Consider the following 14810-nt stretch of genomic DNA (forward strand, 5'->3'; position numbering starts at 1 on the left):
TCCCTCAGAGGCAGAGATGAAGCCAAGAGCCTTCAGGGAAGGGTAGAGTTCCTTTGCGTAGGGCAGATGGGAAGCCCTCCCTCCTGCTTTCCCTCAGAGGCAGAGATGAAGCCAAGAGCCTTCAGGGAAGGGTAGAGTTCCTTTGCGTAGGGCAGATGGGAAGCCCTCCCTCCTGCTTTCCCTCAGAGGCAGAGATGAAGCCAAGAGCCTTCAGGGAAGGGTAGAGTTCCTTTGCGTAGGGCAGATGGGAAGCCCTCCCTCCTGCTTTCCCTCAGAGGCAGAGATGAAGCCAAGAGCCTTCAGGGAAGGGTTGAGTTCCTTTGCGTAGGGCAGATGGGAAGCCCTCCCTCCTGCTTTCCCTCAGAGGCAGAGATGAAGCCAAGAGCCTTCAGGGAAGGGTTGAGTTCCTTTGCGTAGGGCAGATGGGAAGCCCTCCCTCCTGCTTTCCCTCAGAGGCAGAGATGAAGCCAAGAGCCTTCAGGGAAGGGTAGAGTTCCTTTGCGTAGGGCAGATGGGAAGCCCTCCCTCCTGCTTTCCCTCAGAGGCAGAGATGAAGCCAAGAGCCTTCAGGGAAGGGTAGAGTTCCTTTGCGTAGGGCAGATGGGAAGCCCTCCCTCCTGCTTTCCCTCAGAGGCAGAGATGAAGCCAAGAGCCTTCAGGGAAGGGTCGAGTTCCTTTGCGTAGGGCAGATGGGAAGCCCTCCCTCCTGCTTTCCCTCAGAGGCAGAGATGAAGCCAAGAGCCTTCAGGGAAGGGTCGAGTTCCTTTGCGTAGGGCAGATGGGAAGCCCTCCCTCCTGCTTTCCCTCAGAGGCAGAGATGAAGCCAAGAGCCTTCAGGGAAGGGTCGAGTTCCTTTGCGCAGGGCAGATGGGAAGCCCTCCCTCCTGCTTTCCCTCAGAGGCAGAGATGAAGCCAAGAGCCTTCAGGGAAGGGTCGAGTTCCTTTGCGCAGGGCAGATGGGAAGCCCTCCCTCCTGCTTTCCCTCAGAGGCAGAGATGAAGCCAAGAGCCTTCAGGGAAGGGTAGAGTTCCTTTGCGTAGGGCAGATGGGAAGCCCTCCCTCCTGCTTTCCCTCAGAGGCAGAGATGAAGCCAAGAGCCTTCAGGGAAGGGTAGAGTTCCTTTGCGTAGGGCAGATGGGAAGCCCTCCCTCCTGCTTTCCCTCAGAGGCAGAGATGAAGCCAAGAGCCTTCAGGGAAGGGTAGAGTTCCTTTGCGTAGGGCAGATGGGAAGCCCTCCCTCCTGCTTTCCCTCAGAGGCAGAGATGAAGCCAAGAGCCTTCAGGGAAGGGTAGAGTTCCTTTGCGTAGGGCAGATGGGAAGCCCTCCCTCCTGCTTTCCCTCAGAGGCAGAGATGAAGCCAAGAGCCTTCAGGGAAGGGTAGAGTTCCTTTGCGTAGGGCAGATGGGAAGCCCTCCCTCCTGCTTTCCCTCAGAGGCAGAGATGAAGCCAAGAGCCTTCAGGGAAGGGTAGAGTTCCTTTGCGTAGGGCAGATGGGAAGCCCTCCCTCCTGCTTTCCCTCAGAGGCAGAGATGAAGCCAAGAGCCTTCAGGGAAGGGTAGAGTTCCTTTGCGTAGGGCAGATGGGAAGCCCTCCCTCCTGCTTTCCCTCAGAGGCAGAGATGAAGCCAAGAGCCTTCAGGGAAGGGTAGAGTTCCTTTGCGTAGGGCAGATGGGAAGCCCTCCCTCCTGCTTTCCCTCAGAGGCAGAGATGAAGCCAAGAGCCTTCAGGGAAGGGTAGAGTTCCTTTGCGTAGGGCAGATGGGAAGCCCTACCTTCTGCTTTCCCTCAGAGGCAGAGATGAAGCCAAGAGCCTTCAGGGAAGGGTAGAGTTCATTATGTTGTTATAATGTAAGTTGGACTGCCACGGAGTGCCAGTCCTGCCTCATTATTGCCCCTGCATACTCAGGGCACATTCACTCCTTTCAGGGAAGCTGGAAGTGACCTTTTTGGGATGTTTTTAAACAGAAGTTAGATGGGCATCTCTCAGATGTGCTTTAGTTGTGTATTTCTGCATAGAGAGGGCTAGACTAGTGGTCCATGTGGCCCCTCCCAACTCTATGATTCTGTTATCTCTTCCAATTTTATGGCTATTGGTTTATTTGTTTGTTAGGCCAAAACAAGATACAGGGAAGAGGGGATGTCATGTGTTTCAGGCCAGGAGTATACCGCCAAGTGCAATTCTTTTAAGGTGGAAAGGAGGGGTTTGGAGACCACATAGATCTGTGATGGTGAACCTATGGCACGTGTGCCCGCTCTGGCACCCGACACCATTTCTGAGAGCACACAGAAAGATGGGAGGAAGAGTAGAAACAGTGGCTATTTCTCTTCTCCTCCCCCACCCTACAGGGCCTTCAGCTGTTTCCAGGGAAGTCCCGGCCCAGAAGTCCCACCCCTGGAAGGCAGAAGTCCTGTCCCCAGAAGGCAGAAGTCCCACCCCCTGAGAGTCTTGTCTTTCTGGAAGTCCCTCCCCCTGGCACTGAGTAACGTTCAGTGTGAGAAAGCCCATGAGTTGGGCACTCAGTCTCTAAAAGGCTCGCCATCACTGACATAGATGGTAGTTGGGGGCTGAATGTAGGCAAGGACCACACCATCTCCACTGTTGCAATCACGTACTCCAGTAATGGAAAGATGCTTGGTTGTAGAGAAGTATATTCTCTAGTAGAGAAGTATTGTAGAGAATGTAGAGAAGCATATGGACAGATTTGCATATTTGTTTGTGAATTTGCATCCCACCTTTCTATCACTGGTAGTCAAAGAGGGGCAGCCTCTCCTGAAATGGCACAATTAGCTGATTGGTTTTTAACCAGATGCTTTAAAATTTTAATAGAAATGTATTCTTCAGTACAACTATTCTGCAGAAGAAAAGGACAGTATCACTGAACAAGGATCTAGCAATTTTAAATTTGCAGTCTGGACTAAATAAGTATCGTTATCAGTTGGAGTTACTTAATGTTCACAGTTTGGAGGTTTTTATTTAATTGTTTAATTATGACAGATTGAATGACTGTAATAAATACTTTAATCCTAGCTATAATTTGTATGATAATAATTTATTATAATTAAATAAATAAATAGAAATGGTCACCAGGAGATACCACAAAAGAAGTCTGTCTGTCTTTTCTTTCTTTCTTTCTTTCTTTCTTTCTTTCTTTCTCTCTCTCTCTCTCTCTCTTTCTTTATTTCTTAATTTTTAAAAATGTTTTGGGGTTCCCTCCCCCTTTTTTTCATCTTCTCTCCAGTCAGACACAGAATTTTGGGATAAGATGCAAGCAGAATGGGAAGAAATGGCTCGCAGAAACTGGATTTCAGAAAGCCAAGAAGTACAAGGCCAAGCAGCTGTTTCCATTAATGAGAAGGTAATACTGAAGGCACCAGGTCCTGACTTATCTTGGAAGCTAAGCACAGTCAGCTCTGGTTAGTACTTGGATGGGAAAATACCAGGTGCTGTAGGCTATATTTCAGAGGGAGGAACTGGCAAAACCATCTCTGACTATTCCTTGCCTTAAAAAAACCCTCTGAGATTCATTGAGTCTCTATAAGTCAATAGGTGACTTGAAAGTACATACACACAAAAGCTGAAGGCCCAGTGACACTTCCACTTATTTTCCTTGTAATGCTAAGACAATGTACTAGCATTATGGTGTGAGGTTCCATTGCACAAGTGAAGAAACTTGAACGTTGAGGTGGGAAAAGAGGGAGAAGGAGGGGAGAAGGAGTTGGACCAGCCAGCACTGCCAATGATCATGGATGATGAGTGGTGTCTGCCAAGAACATCTGTAGGGCCACAGGATTACCACACAAGTGCTATTGCCTTTTTTCACTCACACACATACACTCCAAAAACTTTGAAGCTTCACAAGGAATCAAGGTCATTTAATTGTAGATAATTTATACCATAATCTCATCTACATTTATTTGGGAGTAAGCCATCCTGAAGTAAATTGGACTTTCTGTGCAGTGCAATATGCATAGGATTGCATTGTAAACTAGTTCCTTGTTTCATTGATGTCATCATCAATTCTGTGTTCCAGGGCTATTATTTTCATACAGAAAACCCTTTTAAAGACTGGCCTGGTGCTTTTGAGGAAGGACTGAAAAAACTGAGGGAAGGGGATTTGCCCCTCACCATCTTATACCTGGAGGCTGCAATTCTCCAAGATCCACATGATGCTGAGGTATCCACTCTGATTAATATTCTGGAAGTTAAGGTTGTTTTGTCAGTAATGGAGAGAGAACCTTTTAGCAGTATGGCTTAATGGCATGCAGAGGCATGATGTTCCTGATCAATAAAAACTGAAGGCGATTATCCCATTATATTGAAATGGAGAAGCTAACTGTACAAGATGAACCCACACTTTGTAGATGGAAGAGAACCTGCAGTTGATCTGCAATCGCATCAGTTTTTGTTAGAATAGAGTACATGTTTATGATGGTCATAGACCAGCACAAGTTGTTTTTGCTGACATAGGTCTAGTCTCAGTTAAAATAGACCTATTGAATCTATGAGATTTATGCAAAAAACTCACTCACTATTCATTGGGTCATAGAATCATAAAGTTGGAAGAGACTACAAGGGCCATTCAGTCCAACCCCCACCATGCAAGAACTCAGATTCAAAGCACCCCCAACAGACAGCCATCTAGACTCTGTTTCAAAACCTCCAAAAGAGGAGACTCCACCACTCTCCAAAGGAGTGGGTTCCATTGTTGAATAGCTGTTACTTTCAGAGAGTTCTTCTTAATGTTGAGGTGGAATCTCTTTTTCTGTACTTTGAATCCATTGTCCCATGCCCTGTTCTCTGGAGCAGCAGAAAACAAGCTTGCTCCATCCTCAATATGACACCCTTTAAAATACTTAAACTGGACTATCACATCACCTAGTAATCTTCTCTTCTCCAGGCTAAACATATCCAGCTCTCTAAGTCTCTCGTCATAAGGTGTGGTTTCCAGACCCTTCCCCATTTTGGTCACCCTATTCTGGATAAACTCCAGCATGTGAACATCCTTTTTGAATTGTGGTGCACAGAACTGGACACAGTTTCCAGGTGTCCAGTTCTGGGCAACACAATATAGAGTCTACCTGTATGACTCTCCATTCAGTGGGACTAACCAACAGAATTCAGGCACAGTTTGTGCAGTTCTTTCTTGGATCTGTGAGATTCGGTTGCACCTAATGGGGTTGGAGGAACAGAATATGGAAGCATTATTTTGGACTACAGCTCCTAGTGTCTCCCAGCCAGAATGGCAATTGGGATTCTGGGAGCTGTAATCCAGAAAGTCCCTAAAATCTAGGAGGGGATGTTATGGTTTACCTGCATCAAAGATCTGAGCCAGTTTGTTTGGAAGGTAGCACCAGTTTAGTAGGTAAGTATCACACTGAGGTTATGCTGAAACCTTGCTATCAAACAGCACATTGGTTGTGTGTAGAACACAATGATAATCCCAAAATATATATTTTTCCCATTCTTGTTTGCTTTTCTTACATTTTTGTATTATTTCCTTTTGTAAAAGAATTTATCTAGGATCTTAAGAATGAGGAGGGCAGCTATGAATGAACTAAAAAAGATCCTAAAATGCAAAGATATACAACTCAGCACAAAAGGCAGAATCATACAAGCCATTGTATTCCCTATTACCATGTATGGGTCTGAGAGCTGGATAGTTAAGAAAGAAAATAGGAAGAAAAACAATTCATTCGCGATGTGGTGCTGGAGAAGAGCGCCTAGGATCCCATGGAGAGCCAAAAACACAAACAAATGGGTCCTAGAGCAGATCAAGCTAGAAATCTAACTGGAAGCCAAGATGACAAAACTTAGGCTGGCGTACTTTGGACACATCATGAGAAGACAAGAATCATTGGAAAAAACAATAATGCTTGGAAAGGTAGAGGGAAGTAGAAAGAGAAGGTGACTGTATGCTATATGGATGGACTCTATTAAAGAGATCACAAGCATGAGTTTGCAAGAGTTGGGCAGGCCTTGGAGATGTCTCATCAGCAGGGTCACCATGGGTTCAGATTGATGCGAAGGCAGTTAACCACAACAGCAAAAGATCTTTAAATTTTGGCCAAAAAAAGCAGGATCTGTTCTAACAAAAATACTTAGCAGTGCAATAATCCTACTAAAAATCTATGTTGCAGGCTTGGCAGTTTCTTGGGATAACACAAGCGGAAAATGAAAATGAGCAGGCAGCCATCGTCGCCCTCCAAAGGTAGACAGTATTAATTTCAGAGGACGCTGTTCAGTGTTGCATAATCAGAACATAGACATTGCCATGTTGGTCTCAATAAAAGATAAATGAGATATGCAAATTATTCTGGATATATATTTGGGTATCTGTATTGTCTTTAGAGCAAAATACAACAAAATCAAAAATGCAACAGAATCCTCTATTGGCCAACCAAAATGCAGAAAATGCATCATGTTAGCTTTCAAAGTTCCACTGGCTTCTTCATCAGGCAAAAGATGGTTATGGGGAGAATGTGTCTGGGGCTGCAGTGTAGTTCCTTCTCTAGACTTAATCAGATGCTGTTCTTCCTTTGTAGAGTAATACATGGGTGGGACCTTGTTACTACATGCATGGCTTAGCTTCTCCTTGATCTGTGTGTACAGCATCAATGTTTGCAAGGTTGAGTACTTTTGCAGATACAACTTTATATGTGAAGGCTTGCGATTTGAAGGATCTGGAATCCTGCACACTGAGGTTACCATGTCTTGTGGAAACATTTGCACATAAAACTGTATCTGCTAAGGTACTGGTAATAGCACTTTCTCCCTAAAACTGTAGCTGCTAAGGTCTGGGAGACCTTCAGTCTGTGCATGTAGACACTCGTGGAGGGATAGTTTGGTATGTCAAGGACAGGGCAGGTATGCACAATCCTGTTGTGGGTTCTTGGGCTACTTTGCATAGGAGCAATAAACCTACAGCACACCACTAATATGATTGGAGCTGCATGTAGTTTCATAGAAGTAAGGAAGCTGAAACACACTGGGGCAGAGGGCGGAATATTTTTAATTTTCTTAATGGAGAAATAAAGTTTCTAGCAATGGCTGATCATTTGCTGTGTGGTGGGTAGCGATCAGCAAGTCTTCCAACAGTCAGACGTCAGAATCTTCTGACTGGCTATATTGGCAGTTAAGCTCTGAGTTACCCTACATACATACTTTTGGGGGTAATGCACAAGATAGTATTCAGTGCCTCCTTATGCAATGATTTTCCCAAGGCTGTGTAATGGCAACCAGCTAGCATTTGGAGCAGCTATGCCCCTCCTAAAACTCAAAATGGCCTTTGACTGACCATGTGGAAGGGTGTCAGTATTGCTCTGTCATGCCTTCACCCACTCTCCTGGATTACCTGTATCCCTCCCTCCCAGAACTCCTGCATAGCCATGCTGCTGAAGTGTTACACCTCACCAACATTAAAAGATAAAAGATCTCAGACAAAATATGGCTTATGTTGGCTATCAGGTTCCTTGCCCCTCTCCCTCTTTAACACAAGCAGTATAATCTATGCAAGGAGCATGCTATAGTCTGCATAATTCATACAGAATTTGAGCCATCTTGATTTAGATACAAAAATACCTTCTTTTTTTACAGCTCACATGTTTCCTTAACATTATTTGCAAAGCCTTAATCTAGTATGTTATTGAATCAAGCAAATGGAAACATGGAAAGAAAGCTAACACTGTCCAGCAAACACAAGGAACTCTGCAAATAAGAGAACTCTTTGGTATTCCTGGCACCAGCACATTGCTTAAAGGTTTATCTCTTCATTAGACATGCTCCTAAATTGAACTAAATTCATTCTGACAGCTGCATGGCAAATATGTCGTGATCTTTGCTGGTGTGGTCACTTTTGCAATACAGGTTGCATCTCCTTTATCCAAAATGCTTGGGACCAGAAGTATTTTGGATTTTGGAGTTTTTTTGTATTTTGGAATATTTGCATATACATAATGAGATATATCTTAGAGATGGTAACCAAGTCTAAACATGAACTTCATTTATACCCATAGCCTGAAGGTAATTTTATGCACAGTAGTTTTAATAATTTTGTTCATGAAACCAAAGGTGTCACTATCCTAGCCACCCATGTGTACAATTTTGGATTTTGGAATATTTTGGAATTCTGGATAAGGGAGACTCATCCTGTACTAAATAGATAGCAATCACCCTGCATTTTCTTCCAAAACACTAGTTATTATGCCCCATTCATGGATGAAGTCAGTGGTCCCTTATACTGAGCACATATTAATTATTCCATTCATTTACCTAAGGATAATTTGATTATTATAGTCCCTTTCACACATTCCTCCCTCACGCAAGATAAACACAGTAACCAATTCCACCATATCCAATCAGCTCTATTCCTGATCTCTGATATAAAGATGTAGGAACCAAGAGTTTCTAAAAGGGGCAGCAGGGAGTGACAGTTCTCACATTCACCCTGTATACATGTTTTATATGTTAAGAGATGCATAATATAGCAACTGGCCATTTATTAATTAATCAAGTAGGAAATAATAATAAATCTGTTAGTTTTAGTAGTTGCAGTTTCTCTAACAGGCAAGGTCAGTTATCACTGCAGGAATATATGAATCTTTTGGGAACTCTTCCTTTATTAGGATGAGGTAATCTTTATACACTTTAGGAGAGGATGATAATCTAATAGTAGAACAGGTGCTTTGTCTCCAGAAGGGCTTAGTTCAGTCCCTGATGACTTCATTTAAAAGGATCATACCTTGGAAAAGTCTCCCAGTTAGTCATATTACCAGTCAGCATTGATAATACTGAGCTGTAGGAATAGTTAACAACAAAATAACATTGGATCCAATAGTTTAACCTGATATAATGCAGCTTTCAAGGAAGACTATCATGCGAGGATCCCAGTGAACTACCTGGATACATTTTCTGATCACTGTGGCAATATGTGAACATCCCCATCCAGGGCTAATAGCTGTGTGATTCTGTTTGCCCGCATCTAGGTTGTCTTTGGGTAAAATTATAACTTATGAAGCTGCCCATATTAAGCTAAGACTGAAATCCTACATACATTTTCTTGGAACTAGGTCTCCTTGAACTTTGTTGGACTCACTGCCAAGTAAATCCGCAAAGGAGCATGCTGTTAATTACAACCAATAAAATAAAATAATGCCAATCTATTTTTTCCTTAAAATACATTCCTTTATAGGCTTAGCTCAAGTGTCAAAGCAGTGCGTTTTAATTAACAGGCTGCATGCCAGAGAGGCATTGAGTTAATACAGTCTTCCTTTCTTCCACTCAGGTGCTTAGAGCTTCAGCCAAACAACTTGAAAGCACTGATGGCATTGGCCGTAAGCTTTACAAATACTGGCCATCAGCAGGAGGCCTATGAAGCACTGAGAAGCTGGATCAAGCAAAATCCCAAATATAAGTACATAGTGAGGAGCAAAAAAGGGTCTCCAGCTCTGACTAGGAGAATGTCCAAGACAACCAATGACAGGTAACAGTTATGTTTAATTGTCTGGAGTTATTATGAGTTACATCTGGGACGTTAAAATGCGAGGTATCTGGATGATAATCTAAATCTTTGTTCATTGAAGAGTGAAGACTAGTGTGTTGTATGGGAGGGATAAATTCAAGCAATGTTGCAATTTCTAGAATGCAAAGAGCCTTGGACACATATCTTGAGTGCTGCCATATCTATGCAGGCCAGAGGCATGCAGAACTAGGCAGGCGGGGGATCTAGGGACTCCTGTTTCAGACCAGACTTATTGGTTGCCAACTTTGTAGTCAGCGAATAAACCTTTGAATTACACAGCATAACCTGGTGTAATATATCGAGTATATCATAAGATGTAATACAGGAAGCTAGATGTCATAGTGCATGTATCAGTGAGAATCTGGCAGCAGTTTAAGTTTGGGGGAAATGCCTCAACAGATGACTGCATTGTTTGATGCATAAATGGTTATAGATATGATACAAGAGACAGAATTCTGTAAATATGAAAGGCATGATAAAATGTCCATATGATATCTTAACAGACTTTATGGAAAGTGTGAAAGAACCTGATGATGATGACAACAGATAGATGGCAAAATTATATGGTTTAGGACAGTAATGTTCCTCTATGGCCCGAAACACATGGGCAAAATGATGTGCCTTCAGGCTGCATTGGGTGCGTGGCATTTAGATGACACACGCCCCAAACAGGGTCTGAAGCTGCATCAAGGCTGTGCCAATGAAGAAGAACTGAGTTAAGAAGTAGTGGATAGCATCTGCTCCAGTTCAGGACTGCAGCAGCAACCTGGATTGGGGCCGGGCACGTGTGGTTGCCGCAATCCCAGTGCAAATGGCGCCAGCAGAGCCTCACTTTGCTCCTTTGGGCCCATCTGTTGCAGGTCTTCTTGTTAACTATTACAAAGCCTTTATTAAAACCAGGCACGGAGATAAAGGTTCATTCCTTTGTGAAAGCATAATGTTTTGATTGTCATATGATGTAATGGAATGTAATATACAATGCTTTACATGTAACATAATGTAATAGAATGAAAGCAAGCACCTCAAAATAGACATGCTTCTTTTTCTCCCTAAAGGGGCTGTATATGTCTATATATCTTTGAATGCATATAATAAATGGCCTAAAAATTACCAAAGAACCTGCACATATAAATATCCTGAGATTTCAACAACTAGGAAAAAAATCAACCTAATCTGGAAGTAATGGATCATCGCTTTTTATGGCCTCTGGAGCTCCAGAAAAGACAATACTTAGAGTGTGTAGCTTTCTGGGCTCTGGAGTATATCTACCCTGGTACAAAGAAACAATGGGAAATCAGAATAAAATGGGGTTTGGTTGCTCCGAATGTTCTTGACCTCCCACCTCCCATCAGCTCTTAAAATATTTTATCTCTCAACCTAGATCTAGATTGAAAGGAATCTAGATACAGTCCACTCTCCCCTTAAGCAGGGAAATCAGTGTATGCTGAAGCCCCATAGACTCACCCATTGTGGTGACTCATGGTGTCACCACCCCCATTGACCTCCTCCTATCCCACACCATACAGAATCTTTATTCCAGTTTTGTACTAATGTTACTCATTAATCGTGATGCCTGAATATCACTGGATGTCATGGTAATAGTTGTAACAGAAACAACTAGCAAAATTAAAATTATACTTTTAAATTACAATACCATACACACTGCCTCAATGCATATACATATAACTAGTTTCATGTGCTTGAAGTGAAAATTTGGTAGAAGGATGTATTTTTAAAGAAAATTTTTAAAAATAATATATTTTAATTTAATTTTTAAAAGATATATTAAAATTTAATTTAAAAGAAACTGGGACCTCTTCTTTCTCCTTCCACTGAGCTTCATCTTACTCACACCATCTCTTTAGCATTTTAATAGGACACAGGCAAGTGCCACAGTCCATTTCTGCCAAAAAGCAGATGTTTGAGAAACAGTTGTAATAACACTCCCCCCCACTTAGGATGTCACCTTGTGCAATTTGAACCCGCTGCACCCCCAGTGACCCCACTGTACATTATGATCATCATTGTTACTATTATTACTACATATGTATTTTTTTAAAAAATTAACAAATATTTAAATACTAAAAAAATATCTCATCTCTCTATGCATGGTGTCATTTTCTAGTTCACTGCTAGAAGAGGTGAAGGATCTCTACCTGGAAGGTGCGCATCAAAATGGTGACATGATAGATCCAGACTTACAAACAGGACTCGGCGTGCTCTTCCACCTGAGTGGGGAATTTAACAGAGCGATAGATGCATTCAGCGCTGCCCTCACTGTTCGACCAGAAGTAAGTTTGACACTTTTGCATTAAAAAGTTTTACACTTTGCTCTGCTGAGTGCTCCCATTTTTATAGAGCTGGTCTGCATTAACAAGCTGTCATTCCAGTCACTGATACTTTACTGCCTGACACAGAAATGTTAATTGCAAAGAGAGTCCCATTTTTAAATAATTTTATTCCTGCCACATTTCTAACCTGGCTGCCAATGAAGAAAAGCAGTTTCATAGGAAGTTATCAATCATGCTGAGCCATGACCTCAGGTTCTGTGCCAATTAGTGAAAAAGACAATTACTTTTTTTCTGCCTCAGTCATTAATTTGAAGCATCAGGCAAAAAAAAAAAAAAAAGATTATTTGTGCAAGGATTGTATGAGTACTAGAAAACTGTCATTGTGTTGTCAGGATTATTCATTGTGGAACCGTCTAGGTGCAACCTTAGCAAATGGTGATCGAAGCGAGGAAGCCGTTGAAGCCTACACAAGAGCCTTGGAAATCCAACCTGGCTTCATTAGGTCCAGATACAATTTAGGAATAAGCTGCATCAACCTAGGAGCATACAGGTGAGTCAGATGCATCCAGCATCTCTCTATATATGGAAAAGCCAGTTCCTTCCATTGTTATACTTTAGTGGAAGCAAGAAACAGAACACAGACTGGGAGAATGCAAATTGCCTTCACCAATTACTGCCTAAGAGATATGTCTTGTGGGTCATGTTCCATCATGGTTAACATGAATCCCCAAAGTGACAAGATCATATGTTCAGCTTACGATTTTGTAATTAATGCAGCTTGACACTGCTTTAACTGCTGCATCTGTACTGCAGAATTAATGCAATTTGACACGACTTTAATTGCCATGGCTCCATCCTATGGAATCCTGGGATTTGTAGTTTTTGTGAGGCACCTCTTCTTGGCAGAGATGGCTAGAGAATGTGTAAAACTACAGATCCTAGAATTCCATAGCATTGAACCATGGCAGTTAAAGTGGTGTCAAACTGCATTAATTCTGCAGTATAGATGCAGCAGCCTCTGAGTTAGAAACATTCCCAACAGTTGAGATGAAGCAACCTTCTTCTATTGAAATTAATAAATGATAACAAAGGCAATTTTTGTCAGCACCTTAACAAATTCAGTTCTGCTTTTCAGTAATCCTAACAGGCTCTTTTTTAAAAAATAAATAAGTAAAATTGTTAATTAACAACAACACTGAGCAACACAACTGTTCCTCTGGTGAAATTTGTATTAAAAGCTGTTCACAGAAGCATAACACAAGTAGACTATTTTCTGCTGTGGTTGACCCCCATGTATCTGCCTCCACACTCATAATGAAATAGTAATAGCAATAGCTAGTACATTTCTATACTGCTTATCAGTGCATTTAAGCACTCCCTAAGCATAGAATAATAGAGTTTGAAGAGACCACAACAGCCATCCAGTCCAACCCCATTCTGCCATGCAGGAACTCTCAATCAAAGCATCCCTGACAGATGGCCATCCAGCCTCTGTTTAAAGACCTCCAAGGAAGGAGACTCCACCACAATCTCTGAGGAAGGAGTATCTTCCATTGTCTAACAGCCCTTACTGTCAGAAAGTTCCTCCTAATGTTGAGGTGAAATCTCTTTTCCTGAAGTTTGCATCCATTGTTCTGGGTCCTGTTCTCTGGAGCAGCAGAAAACAAGCTTGCTTCCCCCTCAATATGACATCCCTTCAAATATTTAAACAGGGCTATCATGTCACCTCTTAACTTCTCTTCTCCAGACTAAACATCCTCACCTCCCTAAGTCGTTCCTCATAGGGCATGGTTTCCAGACCCTTCACCATTTTAGTTTACCTCCTTTGGACATGCTCCAGTTTCTCAATGTTCTTTTTGAATTGTGCCCAGAACTGGACACAGTATTCCAGGTGGGTCCTGATCAAAGCAGAATAGAGTGGCACTATTAATTCCCTTCAGGGCCAGCTCATCCGTATAGGCGAACTAGGCAGCCACCTAGGATGGGAAAATTTAGGGCTGGCTTGGTGGCTTTTTTGTATATTTTTTGCGTAATTAACCAATATAAAAGTGAAAACTCATTACAGCAAGTGACGTAAAAGCAAGCTACCATATGATGGTTTCTTTGTACAATGGGCAAAACATAAATGTGTGCCTCCCTGTGTCCGTGGTACGGTTTTTAATTGGCTCTTTGACTAATTCTCAATACTATGATGAGAGATCGCAACCAAACTTTTATGTCATGTTTACCTTTAACAAACGAAACAGCAGAAATCAAGGGGTGAAAATAATTATGAGGGGCGACAGGGGGTGCTAAAATATTTCTCGCCTAGGGTGGCCAAATACCCAGAGCCTGCTTCCCTTGATCTAGACACTATACTTCTATTAATGCAGCCTAAAATTGTACTGGCCTTTACAGTTTACAATGTGTAAGCTAATTGCCCCCAACAAGCTGGGTATTCATTTTAGCGACCTACAGAAGGATGCCAGGCTGAGTGGACTCTGGAGCCCTGCCTGGGATTGAACTCACAGCCTTGTTTTTCAGGGGTCCCTTGTGGCTGTGAGTGGCTGCAGTACTGGCATTTAACCACTGTGCCACTAGGGACCCCTGGAAAACAAAACCACAGTTTTCAAGGTGGGAGGCAGGATTACCCAGCAACACACAAGGTCCATTGCTGGGGAAAGCACAAGGAAAGACTCAGGACAAAGAAATAAAGGAAGGTGAAAAGCATAGCATAATGGCCCAGGATAAGAAGTTTATACTAGCAACGATCTGGGTTAAAATCTCATCCCCAGTCACAGTTTCACCAATACCTCTAACCAAGCCCTTCACTGTCAGCCTCAGGCACTGAATCAGTGTTGTGAGGTGTGATAGTTCCAATTTACCTTTCTAACAGGTCCTCTAGATCAGGGGTGGGAATTATTTGTGGGATGTTACTGAATTGTAAATTCCAGCAGTCCTAACCAACATAGCCAATGGTGAGGAATACTAGGAGTTATAAAGCAACAACATAATCTGGAGAG

The 14810-nt window shown here is 42.6% G+C and overlaps 1 protein-coding gene across 5 annotated transcripts in view; it reads left to right on the plus strand.

Moving 5' to 3' along the window:
- The window catches only part of LOC149317984 (PEX5-related protein-like), a 218018-nt gene that overhangs the window by 198853 nt on the left and 4355 nt on the right, over nucleotides 1-14810 (plus strand). For all 5 annotated transcript variants that reach the window (XM_089508780.1, XM_089508778.1, XM_089508779.1 and 2 more), the window contains 6 exons: nucleotides 3239-3355; nucleotides 4031-4174; nucleotides 6138-6208; nucleotides 9281-9478; nucleotides 11643-11808; nucleotides 12201-12358. In XM_089508780.1, coding sequence (XP_089364906.1) covers nucleotides 3239-3355; nucleotides 4031-4174; nucleotides 6138-6208; nucleotides 9281-9478; nucleotides 11643-11808; nucleotides 12201-12358 — 854 coding nt within the window. The remainder of the gene's footprint in view (nucleotides 1-3238; nucleotides 3356-4030; nucleotides 4175-6137; nucleotides 6209-9280; nucleotides 9479-11642; nucleotides 11809-12200; nucleotides 12359-14810) is intronic.

Source organism: Sceloporus occidentalis, unplaced genomic scaffold (genome assembly GCF_023333645.1).
Source record: "Sceloporus occidentalis isolate IW3139 unplaced genomic scaffold, rSceOcc1.0.p SCAF_2, whole genome shotgun sequence".
Lineage (NCBI taxonomy): Eukaryota > Metazoa > Chordata > Lepidosauria > Squamata > Phrynosomatidae > Sceloporus > Sceloporus occidentalis.